This window comes from Anopheles bellator, chromosome 1 (assembly GCF_943735745.2).
Source record: "Anopheles bellator chromosome 1, idAnoBellAS_SP24_06.2, whole genome shotgun sequence".
NCBI lineage: Eukaryota > Metazoa > Arthropoda > Insecta > Diptera > Culicidae > Anopheles > Anopheles bellator.
Window position 1 is genome coordinate 32,958,051 of NC_071285.1, and position 10,934 is coordinate 32,968,984.

Sequence of the window (10,934 nt, forward strand, 5' to 3'; positions counted from 1 at the left end):
ATGTTAATGTTAATCAATGTTAATCTTTGATGCTCTCTGTAACAGTTTGTTTTACGGGCGGGGTTGTTGGTCGGCAACCCCAACCCCCTGTCACGCCGGTATCGGGAATCGAAACCATGGCCGGTTGTGTGACAGTGGCGAGCGTTAACGACTGCTCTATCACCAGGGGCCCATTGCCTTTGGGGCGGAACAAAGTTCGCCGGGTCTGCTATAGTACCTGTTAAAACAACCCAAACCAGAAAATTAAATCTTACAAAGTGAATAGACAGATTTTTTTTAGAAATCTCTAAAAGAAACAGTAAAGCAGACATACTCTTCCTTTAATTGTTTATCACAGCTGAGTGTATGATTCAGCCACAGCTGATAGTGATAAAATACATCGCAGCAAACAATCAAGCTAACGGCCATCTCTGTCTACTGTTTTTGATGTTCAGGGGAAACCCAGTTAGTAACGAAGGGGACCTGAGCTAACTAAGGGTACAACTACAGATAAGGAGTAGAGCCTCACAAAATAATCAAGGCATCTTCCTTTACAGGTTCACGTTTCCCTTCGCGAGATCATCTTGTTGCAGCCAGAAGCTAGATCATGTGTGTGCCCTACCGTAAATGAACCATATAAGTTGATTGACAACTTCCGAGGCCTTGAAGAGAGCAAGCCAATCTAATCGGGAACCTTCATCGACATGACACGGGCATAGAAGTGCTCGACGTCTTCCGCAATGAAAGTTTTCCGATAAAACTCTACTCCGCCGCCAGTGCTCGTTTCAGATCGCTAGTGCGTTACAGTAAGTGAAATGGTGACGATATGCAGCAGCGGCAAGATGGTTTTCCGTTTTGGATTGGTGTTTGTTTTCTTTTTTCTGGTAACAGTGGCCTTGTGCCCGTCGCCAATCAGCGCTTACCCGAAACGAGTCGGTACATTCTGGACGACGGTTCGAAATGCGTCTGCTTCCGTGGCTTCGGCATCTGTCGTGTACCGTCCAACGTTGGTCGTGGATAGGTCTCCAAGCAGCAAGGTGGCCGGTGGTACGAATGCCACCAAAGGACAATTTTCTTACCTAGTAGCCATCGTACTCAGCTTCGGTGGGGGTTCCGAAGCGCTATGCGGTGGTTCTATCATCTCAGAACGCTTTATTCTTACTGCCGCTCACTGTCTTTACGGTATGGAGGAGGCAACGATCGTGGTCGGCCAAAACTCAAAGATTACCCTTCCGATCGGTGACAACAGCGCAACCAACGCAATCATCATCACTATCGGGCCACCAAATGTTATTCTGCATCCCGGGTACGATCCCGTCGATATTCTGAACGATATCGCGCTCATTCTTCTACCAGTCGTACTGCCGCTCCGCACGTCATCAACCATTAAAACGATTCGATTGCCATCGTGGAATAACGCGTACGCGGATATTACCGGCTATGACTCGATTGTGTCCGGCTGGGGAGCTCAGTCGAGTGAAGAATTCGTCGAACCAACTGACGAAGCATCACAAATCATACTACGCTACGCCACCAGTACGATTGTTCCGAACGAAGTGTGCCGTATGATTTACGGATCACTTATACGCGACCAACAAGTATGTGTGTCGGGCGAAGGTGGCCGCAACCCATGCCAGGGGGACTCTGGTGGACCGCTAACGGTCAAATTTGGCAGGCAGGGCATCACGCAGGTCGGCATTGTTTCATACGGTTCTGTTAAGGGTTGTGAGAAGGGAGTCCCAGGCGTCTACACAAGAGTGTCTTCGTACATCGAGTGGATCGTTCATCATGCCGGAATCGCTGTAAATTGAGTTAAAATACTAGTATTAGCAAAGTATGTGTGTGCGTGCATTTGTGTATTGGAATAAAAGGTGCTAAGAACTTTAAGTGTAAGTTTGTGTTGTCTATCCTTTCAGTCTTTTTTGTGATCTCTGTCCAACTTCTGTAACAAACTCAACAACAACCTTTCAGCAAACCTTAAAGGTGCACTGCCTACTATATGCGTAATATACAGGACTTTTCTTGATGACCACGTTAGTAAGTACCACTTCTTCTTCTTCTTCTTTGGCACTACAACCGCTGTGCGGTCTTGGCCTGCACCAGAGACAATTGTTAATGTCAATTATCCCTGGTGCTTATCTGTAACAGTTCGTTTTTACGGGCGGGGTTGTTGGTCCCGCGCCAACCCCCTCTGTCAGCGCCGGTATCGGGAGTAAGTACCACGTAACTGTTCAAAGGCTAGCGAAACCAGACACACTTTTTGATTCACACAAAAAAATAGATAAAAACTCAACTCAAAGCCATTGATTAAAAACCAACTTTCGGCAAGAAGACAGGCAAGCCAGAGATAAGCCAGACGAAGCCAACTCAGCAAAATGTCCCCGCAAAGTTCTCATACCACTGTGGCTTCTTTGATTTCGGTTTCTGCAGTTTGCATCAGCACGTCTGTCCTCTTGCACGTCTGCTCCTCGTTGTGTGCCTCATCTGCTTGCAAAATGATCTTTGTGAAAATGGTGCTATTGTCGCTGCTGGCAACTTTGCTACTAGTACCTGGTTCTCCATTTAAGGGTACGATCGATTGGAGCCGTGTTCGACCACTGAACGAATTTTCTCACATCATCAGTCGAGTTGATAAGCTGAAACAGGACAATGCGATGCGTGGAATCCCGGAAAGTTCTGTGCCACGTATCGTTGGTGGTTCCATTGCAGCTGCTGGACAGATACCTTATCAGGTAAAATGCACGTTGATCGTGATCCGTTTGATATGATGATTTTAAAACCCACATTCTACTATCAACAGGCAGCTGTTCTTTCCGATCTAGGAAACGGTCAGGCCCTTTGCGGTGGTGTGCTACTTTCAAGCAACTACGTGCTCACAGCAGGCGTCTGCGTAGAGGGTACATCTGGCGGTGTGATCATACTCGGAGCACTCAACCTACGCGACGAACAAGAAGCGGGTCAGGTGCGCGTAGTTTTCGGCGTTGGAAACATTCGCCTTCACGAAGAGTTTCTAGGAGTTATTTTCCGCAACAATCTGGCCATAATCCGTCTACCCGAGCCGGTCACATTAAGTTCTCACATTCAACCAGTACGTCTACCGGCGGCGTCAGATGGTCGAACATTCGCCGGCCTGCTCGGGACGGTCAGTGGATTCGGTCGGACGTCCGATGCCAGTACGTCCTTTTCAGATGTGCTGCATTACGTGAGCAATCCCATAATGACCAATGCGGATTGTCATGATACGGCTTGGGGTGGACTGATTGACGCCCAGAAGCTCTGTATGCAGTACCTCAACGCTCGAGCACCATGCGATGGTGATGTAGGTGGGCCTTTGACCGTCCAGGACGCCGGAAGTTCGCTGCTCGTGGGCATATTTTCGTTCGGCTCGGTGCTGGGTTGTGAAACCGATTGGCCAACCGCATTCGTGCGTATCACTTTCTACCGGAATTGGATTATTGCCAATACGGACTTAACATCTGCCTAACCGTTTTGGCACTCTACAATAGGTCCAAGGAATTATACTAAATTTGAGATGAAGTCTTCAATCTGGTGCTTAATACGACTCCGGAACGTTCTAGTAATAATAAATAATACAAATTAGCCCCCTCTATCACCATGGACGGAAACCATGATGCAGGCCAAGGCCGCTCGGCGGTTGTTACATGGTCAGTTTCGCTGGTCGTTAACTGGTTAGCCTGAAGAATGTTCCGTGTTTGATTTTAAAAATAAATAAACTCATCGGTTCGGTTCGGTTCGCATCGGTGTTAGAAATTATTTTCTAACCAACAGCAAGAAATAAGAAGTTCCTTTCGCATTTAAGGTTAAAAAGCTGTGCGGAGCAGCAACAAAAAATTACTTTTTATTGTCGACTTCTTACTTGTATTCTGCACTTCCACTCGTCTCTCACTCGCTTTATTTCGTTCTCCTGGCGTTCGAAAATTGGTGATGATTCCTGGTTCCTGGTGACAGACGTTATAAACAAACGCATTTATTTATAACAACCTCTAGTCGAATAGGCCTAGCTATTCTATCAGCCGTTACAACCAAACCTTTTGTAACAGTTCGATTAAAATCTCTTTACTGGTATTTTTGCTATAATAGTTTTGAATATTTTGAGTAGCTATAATATTCAACGAAAAATTCAAACTTTGTAGCAAATGCCATAAAATTACCTTTTGAAATCTTTCAATCTTTCGTTCTTTCTGCAGGTCTTCGGATGTACACCGGATAGTGTTCCGGAAGTGTTCACCCAAGGAGCAACTATGTCCGTTTTACCGTCCGACGGACGTCCGTATTACCTTCCGTCGGACGGAGCAAAAACGGACGGAAAAACGGATGATTGTCAAAAAAGCTCAGGTTATAGCATTGATATTTTATTGCTATAAAGTGTTGGCGATAATTATAGCGCATGCCAAATATTCAAATCTATTATGCCTGGTCCACATGCTACGATTACGATTCGATATCTGCGTAAGTGACGTCTCTCGGAGACGTCATTAATTAATTATGTCAGTTACGCATCGTCTGTCCCCGCACGTATTATTCAAATTTCGTTCTTATTCTATAAACCTTGTTTATGGCGTTGTATATGTAGCCTTCGCACAGCGTTACCATTGTCAGAACTGTCAAATTTTTAAATCACAGCCCAAGCAAACAAACGCTCTCGATCGCGCTTTCTGTTTGTTCTGCATTTGCAACATTCATTATGTCGATTATGTGTGATAAAGGTATGTGAGTGATCGTCGTGTCCATTAAACGGATACTCAAAGATAAAGTTCAATGCTGACATTTTTTTCCATAGACATGCTGCAGCGTACCAACATGAAAACCATTAAAAGTGAAGAGCTTCAAGTACTTAGTGAGTACGGTCATCTGAGAAAACAATAGTGGGGATTACATGTTCTATGTTCTTGCTACGTTATCCTGACTACAGATATGCGAAATGATACCTTGTTGTCTGGTTGTTGTATAAACCTGTTCACGTTAAGCGATCCAGTGCAGGAATTGCTCGAGTCGTTCGCTCAGATTCGTCTTCTGACAGAATTGTGCATCGAACGGCCTGAGCAGTCATTTCTCGACGAATACCTTTATCAGCGGGCGGGCAGTGGGCTGGAAGCAAAACTGCAAACGCTGGCATTGCGTAGCGACATCGAAACGCTTCATACCGTGATCCGGGCCACGAGACAAAAAGTGGACCAATTGGAGTGTTTCCTGGAGGAAAGTGTACTTCTTACCACGTCCGGAGATGAGCACGAGAAGAAAAAGACTATGCAGGAGAAACATATCGACGTTGTTAAAAGTCGGCAGGTCAGTTTCATTCCGGTAGAATATTATTGGAAATGAAAAACAAACGAACGACCTTTTGCTCACTCCACAGAAGGCATTGAACAACGCAGTGGATGAGATCGACTTGGACGAATTGATCGCCAATGTACGCCTCGAAGAGGAAGATGCTGCGCGTGTAACTGAAAACTAAGAATTCGTTCGCAGCCCAATGAGAGAAGTAGAAGGAGGAAGACATCGTTGTGTTCTACCTCGACTCTCGCTTGTGAACTACAAACTTTGCGCTACATAACAAATTGGCTGAAACGTCTCAGGCCTAATGGGGATAACGTGGCTTTTCTTTTTATCAAAGTTGGATTTATTAATCAATCTCCTTCAAGAGCCACACAATTATTCCTATTCGTTCGAGGGAAATGTCTTACCGATGAGCAGTTTTTGAGGTCTGTGAACAGATGCGCCATTCGCGCTGAGAGCCAAATCTGGCAAATACGGTACATTTCAGAGCGATTCGAAATACAATTCTTGCAGTTTTATCATTGTTTTGATTGATTTGTGACTCGGATATTGCCTTGGTGTTTTTTCCGCTGGAAAGATTTTTTTCATTGCCATATCCGTTTATTTCTTTGTAATTTCGGCCTTTAAACGTAACAAAAACGCTTTGTAATGTTCACTATTGATTGTACTTCCCTTAACGAGATAGGCGATAAATATTACACCACGCAATTCTAAAATACCTAGGCCTTCCTAGTCGATATTCGAGCTTTCGGGTGCGTTGCACGAGGTGCTTCGGTTGAACGGTATTTTCCGCCATCAAGAAGCAGAGTAACACGAAATCTTATTTGATCCATTGTTGTGAAAATAACAAAAATATTGTCATGCCAAGCTCACAAACACGAGTATCATGAAATATTAACGTCTTTCTTTTGAAGGTTAGTACCAACTGAAAAAGCGATGAATACAATAAGACTAGCGCTATTTATATGCCCGGGACTTTTCAGCCTATGTGTTAAGAGTATTGTTGTTGAATAATTAACATAGTCAACCGCTGCGATCCTTGCTTCAACTATGTTGTTCGGGGATTTTTTGATGGCTGGTTTTAGGTTTGCTTTGCGGAGATAGTACCTGCCATCAAAGCGCGATAGAAGCGCGACAGTGTGGGAACCCCATGTGGTTCTTGTGTGACTAATGTAACTGTTTGGAGTGGTTAAAAGAAAAACAATCTTAATTTAAATGCACATGCAGCGATAAACGCAATCTATAGAAAGAGCATTGTATTTTTTCAGATTTCTCCGCCATCCAAAGAAGTATCGTCTCATGGCGGCCACCGTCCGAATACATCATTATCATACATAATACCTAGACCCGTATCAGACTTAGGCATTATCGTTGGCTCGCGTCTGTGTGGTTATTGTCTTCGCTGATTAAACCGTATTGTTTATCTGGCCGTATCTGGCCGAAATGTAGACATCAGTTAAGAATGATTTTCTTCTTTCCTTTGTATATGAGTCTCTTCGGCAGTACTTTGATGGACTCTGCGAAAAAGACCAAGAAAAGAAACATAATCATAGGGCGCGTTCCGTCCGAGATAAAGTTACGAGATGCGCGTTCCTTACACGAAAGGAACTTTTCTTTCCCTAAGCGAACGTGGTATGCATTGAACATATTATGGATAGCGAAAGTATGGAAAGCATGCAGGTTAGTTTGAGCATAACGGCCGATGCATCGTTGCCGTCTCCTTCGTCCGCGGTTTCGTGCAGCCCGTCCCCAGAGACCTTACCACCGAACATGTAGCATTGCTCAAAGCTAGATCGCTGAAGCCCAGTGAAAATCGGCTGGTAGTTGTAGATGACGTGCCGCTCGAGTGTGGCTTCGCTCGGAAACTGATGATCACTGCGGCGCGATTCACCGATAAAAAAATCTGCAAAGTACTGGGACGCCCGGATAGCGTTGGCTGTGTGTGGAATATTTTTGTTCGCTATCCACTCGTAGATGTTCTTTTCAGGGTGAAATTGAATGCCATAGAACGGGTAGCTAGAAAGTAATAGCGCGGAAAGAAACATCAGTCGAAACAACCATCAATAATTCGGTCAGAATCTTACGTTTTGTGTTCGATTGTGGAAATAAACTCCATTCCGTTCCAGTCACGATCGACAGACATTACGCGCCATTCATCGCTTAATCCGTACTCGGTCAGGTTAGTTTCTGTGACGCAGAACTGATGGAAATTCGCAGTCACCGGCTCGTTAGCCAAAATTTCAACCACATCGTTCGGAGCTTGCGCGAACAACCGACTCTTGCGAAAGTCGTCCTTAAAGTTGAGTGCCAAGGCCTGGCTGCTGGAGTTACAGTGGGCCCGGTGATCGGTGCCGTTCGCGGTCAGATAGGTAAGCAGCTCGAATCCGAGGCAGGTACCCCAAACGGGAAAGTAATCTCCATTGTCGTTGAAGCGCCTCGCAATATCGTAGATGTGGCCACCGGCGTCAGCATATCCGTTGGTTTGGTTGAACCACGTTGCACCACCTGGCAGAAGCACGCCATTCAGATGGACCATTATCTCTTCATAGTATTCTGGAGGTTGATTGATCCTTATGAAGAAAGTGTTAGGTTTAAATTTAAACTTTCCATTTAACTTTAGACAATTATAACTTTTTTTAAAATTATAACAAATGTAAGGAATATGAAAGTTAATATTAATAAAGAAATATGAATAATATTGAAATAAACGAAAAACTCTTGTTTGAATGATCGAATAAAAATTACGCACCAACAATGCTGATCAAATAAGCGATCAAAAGAAGCTACTCATTCACTTACCAGATCGGCACCACACGTGCTCCGGCCCCTTCGACAAACTTCACATACGAGGCGGCTATATAGCTATCATATCCTTGGTCGCCGTAGTTCTGAGTCATCAAATAGGACAGCTCTTGTGAGAGAATTCCCACGACCGGTTGGTCATTCAACGCATACGATCGGGACTTTTCCATTTGCACCACCACCTGCCTGGCGTGGGTTTTAGCCTCCGCTACCAGCAAGAGAAGCGATATCATTGTTATCCCTTCGATGACTTTCCTCATTTTCGCACCGCTCAGACACAGACACAGGCACAGGCACGATGCATCCACCCAGAACCACGGTTCAGTCGATACTGAACGGTAACCGGTCACTGCGTTTGACTGCTTGACTAATGTCTAAAGTGCCTACCGCGGACCAGCGTTTCGCTGCCCATTTAGACAATCGTGGTGACCGAACTCCACTAGCTGTCTTTGCTATCAAATTCACTCATTAATGGCTAACAAGTACCGCAATGTTTTCGCTCTCGCTCCTACGCTCTATCCGGTCATCTACAGCATGCTCGATGCTACTACACTGCAACATCACGGCGACACACATTGCGCGCATGAGAGCAGGAGATGAATGACGTTGTTATCGCTGTTACTGCCGAGATCGAGCTTCCAAAGCAATCAACTGCTCATGATTATTACAGTAAACAACACAACGGCCTCACAATCGCTTTCGTGGCCCGCTGATCATTGAGTAGCTACGAGAAGTGCGTTCAAGATGACCCAGCGTTTGTATTGCTGAAACCACGTTGTCACCTTTAATATCGTTACAACAAAGGACTAGATCCTCTTTGCTTTAAAATTACTCACAAATTTCCATCAACTGCGCAAGTACGTGATATAATAGCTCCACATAAAACGCATCGTTCATAATCGAAAAAGATACAAATTTTCTTTGAGGATGTATTCATTATTCAAACCTCACCTCACTGTACGTGATAGAAGTTATCACTCTCGTTCGAAACAAATTTTGATCCGAGCATCTTCACTGTAATTCAACATCAGTTGAGTTGGGACGAATTAGAAGGTGCTGAGTCATGGATGGCAACAAACCTTGAAGATAGTAAAACAATCTGTCTGGAAATCTTGTGCCGACGAACAAACAAACCCATCGAACAGTTTACATTGACAGTGAAAGGCAAATTTCGTATGTGATACGGTCACTGTTGGGCTACAACAAACTCGATGGTTTTTTATTTTTGTTTTCATATTCGTATATTTCTTGTTGCTTTATCATCACCACAGTACCTTCAGTAAACTTAAAAGCTTCTTCACTGAAAGTCGATTTTACTTGTTTATTTTGTTATATTATTTCCTCATGCTCGTCGCTTCAACATTTCTTCTCGTGTTCTTTTTATATTACGTACTCTTCTCTTCAAAAAGCTGAGTATATTTAAGTTCATATTTTCCTTTCCCCACCATTATTCCTCGCACTTCGCTCGTTTAACTCTATCGCGGTTTTGTTCGTACAAGTTTGCAACATTTTACCACTCTTGGTTCAAAGTACTTATTACACTACACATCTGAATGTGACCTTACATATGCAATACTATATATAATTTGTTTTGTGTACGAGAGGGAAAAGAGAGTGTGCTTGTTTGTTGGTTTCTCGTTTGCGCTAGTTATTCGTAACTTAACTCCGTAAGATTACACTTCCCTACGCTTACCCATTTAATATGTTTCCTTATCGTTCTATGCGTACCATTCACCCTTCAAACTCCCGTGTCATTTATACTAGATTTTGACCTGACTTTATGTATATCTTTGCTTAGATAAGTTTAGTTTTCTTTTGACCCCCATGCACTGCTCGGTTGGAGATGGCTGAGCCACACACGTTCACTGCCCTCGATACTCTTCAGGTAATTTAAAATCCCTCATAATTTGCTAATATCAATATACAATTGGCCTTCTGCTGTCAGAAACAATCCCTGTTCCCTCCAGCGTGCTTATTGGGAGTGTTTGAATAAATTGCCACTGTGGGTGGTAAGCATGGTGTGTGGCAAACGGGAACGAACGAATTACCTAAGGATCTACCGCCGGAAGATTTTACTCAGCACTACGTTGCTGTGTTAAACATCTTTTATTTGTGTTTCAAGAAAAAAAAAATACAGGGACAGTCAAACATATCGATGCATCCAATGAGGGAACACACAAAACACTCAGCACAAAGTAAAGCACTGCCAACACCAACCGAATAATCAAACATGGCTGGGGGTGATCCAAGTGCATTATCGCTGTACAATAGTGCATCTCGCGCTAAGAGTAATAACTGTTGTGAACGATTTTTTTGCTGATTCCACTCCCCTGCGACGTTGCAGAACTACATTGTTAGTACTTGCAGCGTGAAGAGCATGCTTGAGCCAATCCTTAGTGGGCATTCAGTCAGTGCGCAAGTAAATCGTACAAATTTCACTCACTTAAAGCAAGGAATGTGGTAGGGTGGTGGAGAGGGGATGGGGGTTTGGAGGTTTCAAGTCTTCATAAATATAGACACGCAGAAATGGATTGAAAAATGTTTTCTTCTCCCTTATGTCTGGTTGCACTAATTTCTACAGTTCCTCCTCTCTATGCACTGTGTAGGGTAATGATTAAATGCAAAACCACATGCTTGACATTCACACGAATTACGAACCCTTCGGGTGAGGATGTCATTTAGGTTGAATATTTATTGACGTGGTGTGTGTATTCCCTTTCACTTCCTTGACAAATGATTGCAATTATGCTGTATTTTTCTTTACTTACACTTTGTTTTCTTTGTGTTTGTCATAAATATCAAAAATATATGTAAAGATGTATATATATATATATATATATACAAATATATACACA

At 43.7% G+C, this 10,934-nt stretch overlaps 3 protein-coding genes across 5 annotated transcripts; 2 read left to right on the plus strand and 1 right to left on the minus strand.

The window, feature by feature from the left end:
- Window positions 1–773: 773 nt before the first annotated feature.
- Window positions 774–3,709, plus strand: LOC131216522 (brachyurin-like). 2 transcript variants are annotated; one of them, XR_009157060.1, is made up of 3 exons: window positions 774–1,868; window positions 1,951–2,016; window positions 2,410–2,534. XR_009157060.1 is itself a non-coding variant. In XM_058211031.1 (3 exons), exons 1-3 carry the CDS (start codon window positions 2,005–2,007, stop codon window positions 3,461–3,463), a joined length of 861 nt encoding a protein of 286 aa, XP_058067014.1. In that variant the 5' UTR covers window positions 1,917–2,004; the 3' UTR covers window positions 3,464–3,709. The 2 variants fall into 2 exon arrangements, 1 of the variants encoding a protein (XP_058067014.1); XM_058211031.1 differs by lacking the exons at window positions 774–1,868; window positions 2,410–2,534 and adding exons at window positions 2,547–2,711; window positions 2,780–3,709 and having other exon boundaries at window positions 1,917–2,016.
- A 908-nt stretch (window positions 3,710–4,617) lies between these two features.
- Window positions 4,618–7,864, plus strand: LOC131206041 (uncharacterized). Its single transcript, XM_058198406.1, has 4 exons — window positions 4,618–4,706; window positions 4,781–4,837; window positions 4,913–5,286; window positions 5,357–7,864. The coding sequence occupies exons 1-4, from the start codon at window positions 4,685–4,687 to the stop codon at window positions 5,453–5,455; spliced, it is 552 nt and encodes a 183-aa protein (XP_058054389.1). The 5' UTR covers window positions 4,618–4,684; the 3' UTR covers window positions 5,456–7,864.
- Window positions 5,619–8,581, minus strand: LOC131206039 (gamma-glutamyl hydrolase A-like). Of its 2 annotated transcripts, none has more exons than XM_058198404.1 (4): window positions 8,077–8,581; window positions 7,362–7,847; window positions 6,876–7,293; window positions 5,619–6,794 (listed from the first exon to the last, which is right to left on the minus strand). In XM_058198404.1, exons 1-3 carry the CDS (start codon window positions 8,337–8,339, stop codon window positions 6,897–6,899), a joined length of 1,146 nt encoding a protein of 381 aa, XP_058054387.1. In that variant the 5' UTR covers window positions 8,340–8,581; the 3' UTR covers window positions 5,619–6,794; window positions 6,876–6,896. The 2 variants fall into 2 exon arrangements, with proteins under 2 accessions (XP_058054387.1, XP_058054388.1); XM_058198405.1 differs by having other exon boundaries at window positions 7,040–7,293; window positions 8,077–8,573.
- Between the last annotated feature and the right edge of the window lie 2,353 nt (window positions 8,582–10,934).

Coding starts and splice junctions, on each gene's coding strand:
- LOC131206041 (XM_058198406.1), top strand. CDS start 4,685: ATGTCGATTATGTGTGATAAAG. Junction 4,707..4,780: donor GTCGATTATGTGTGATAAAG/GTATGTGAGTGA, acceptor TTTTTTCCATAG/ACATGCTGCAGCGTACCAAC. Junction 4,838..4,912: donor TGAAGAGCTTCAAGTACTTA/GTGAGTACGGTC, acceptor TCCTGACTACAG/ATATGCGAAATGATACCTTG.
- LOC131206039 (XM_058198404.1), bottom strand. CDS start 8,339: ATGAGGAAAGTCATCGAAGGGATAACAATGATATCGCTTCTCTTGCTG. Junction 7,848..8,076: donor GCACGTGTGGTGCCGATCTG/GTAAGTGAATGA, acceptor TTTCTTCATAAG/GATCAATCAACCTCCAGAAT. Junction 7,294..7,361: donor TCCACAATCGAACACAAAAC/GTAAGATTCTGA, acceptor ATTACTTTCTAG/CTACCCGTTCTATGGCATTC.
- LOC131216522 (XM_058211031.1), top strand. Junction 2,712..2,779: donor CTGGACAGATACCTTATCAG/GTAAAATGCACG, acceptor TACTATCAACAG/GCAGCTGTTCTTTCCGATCT.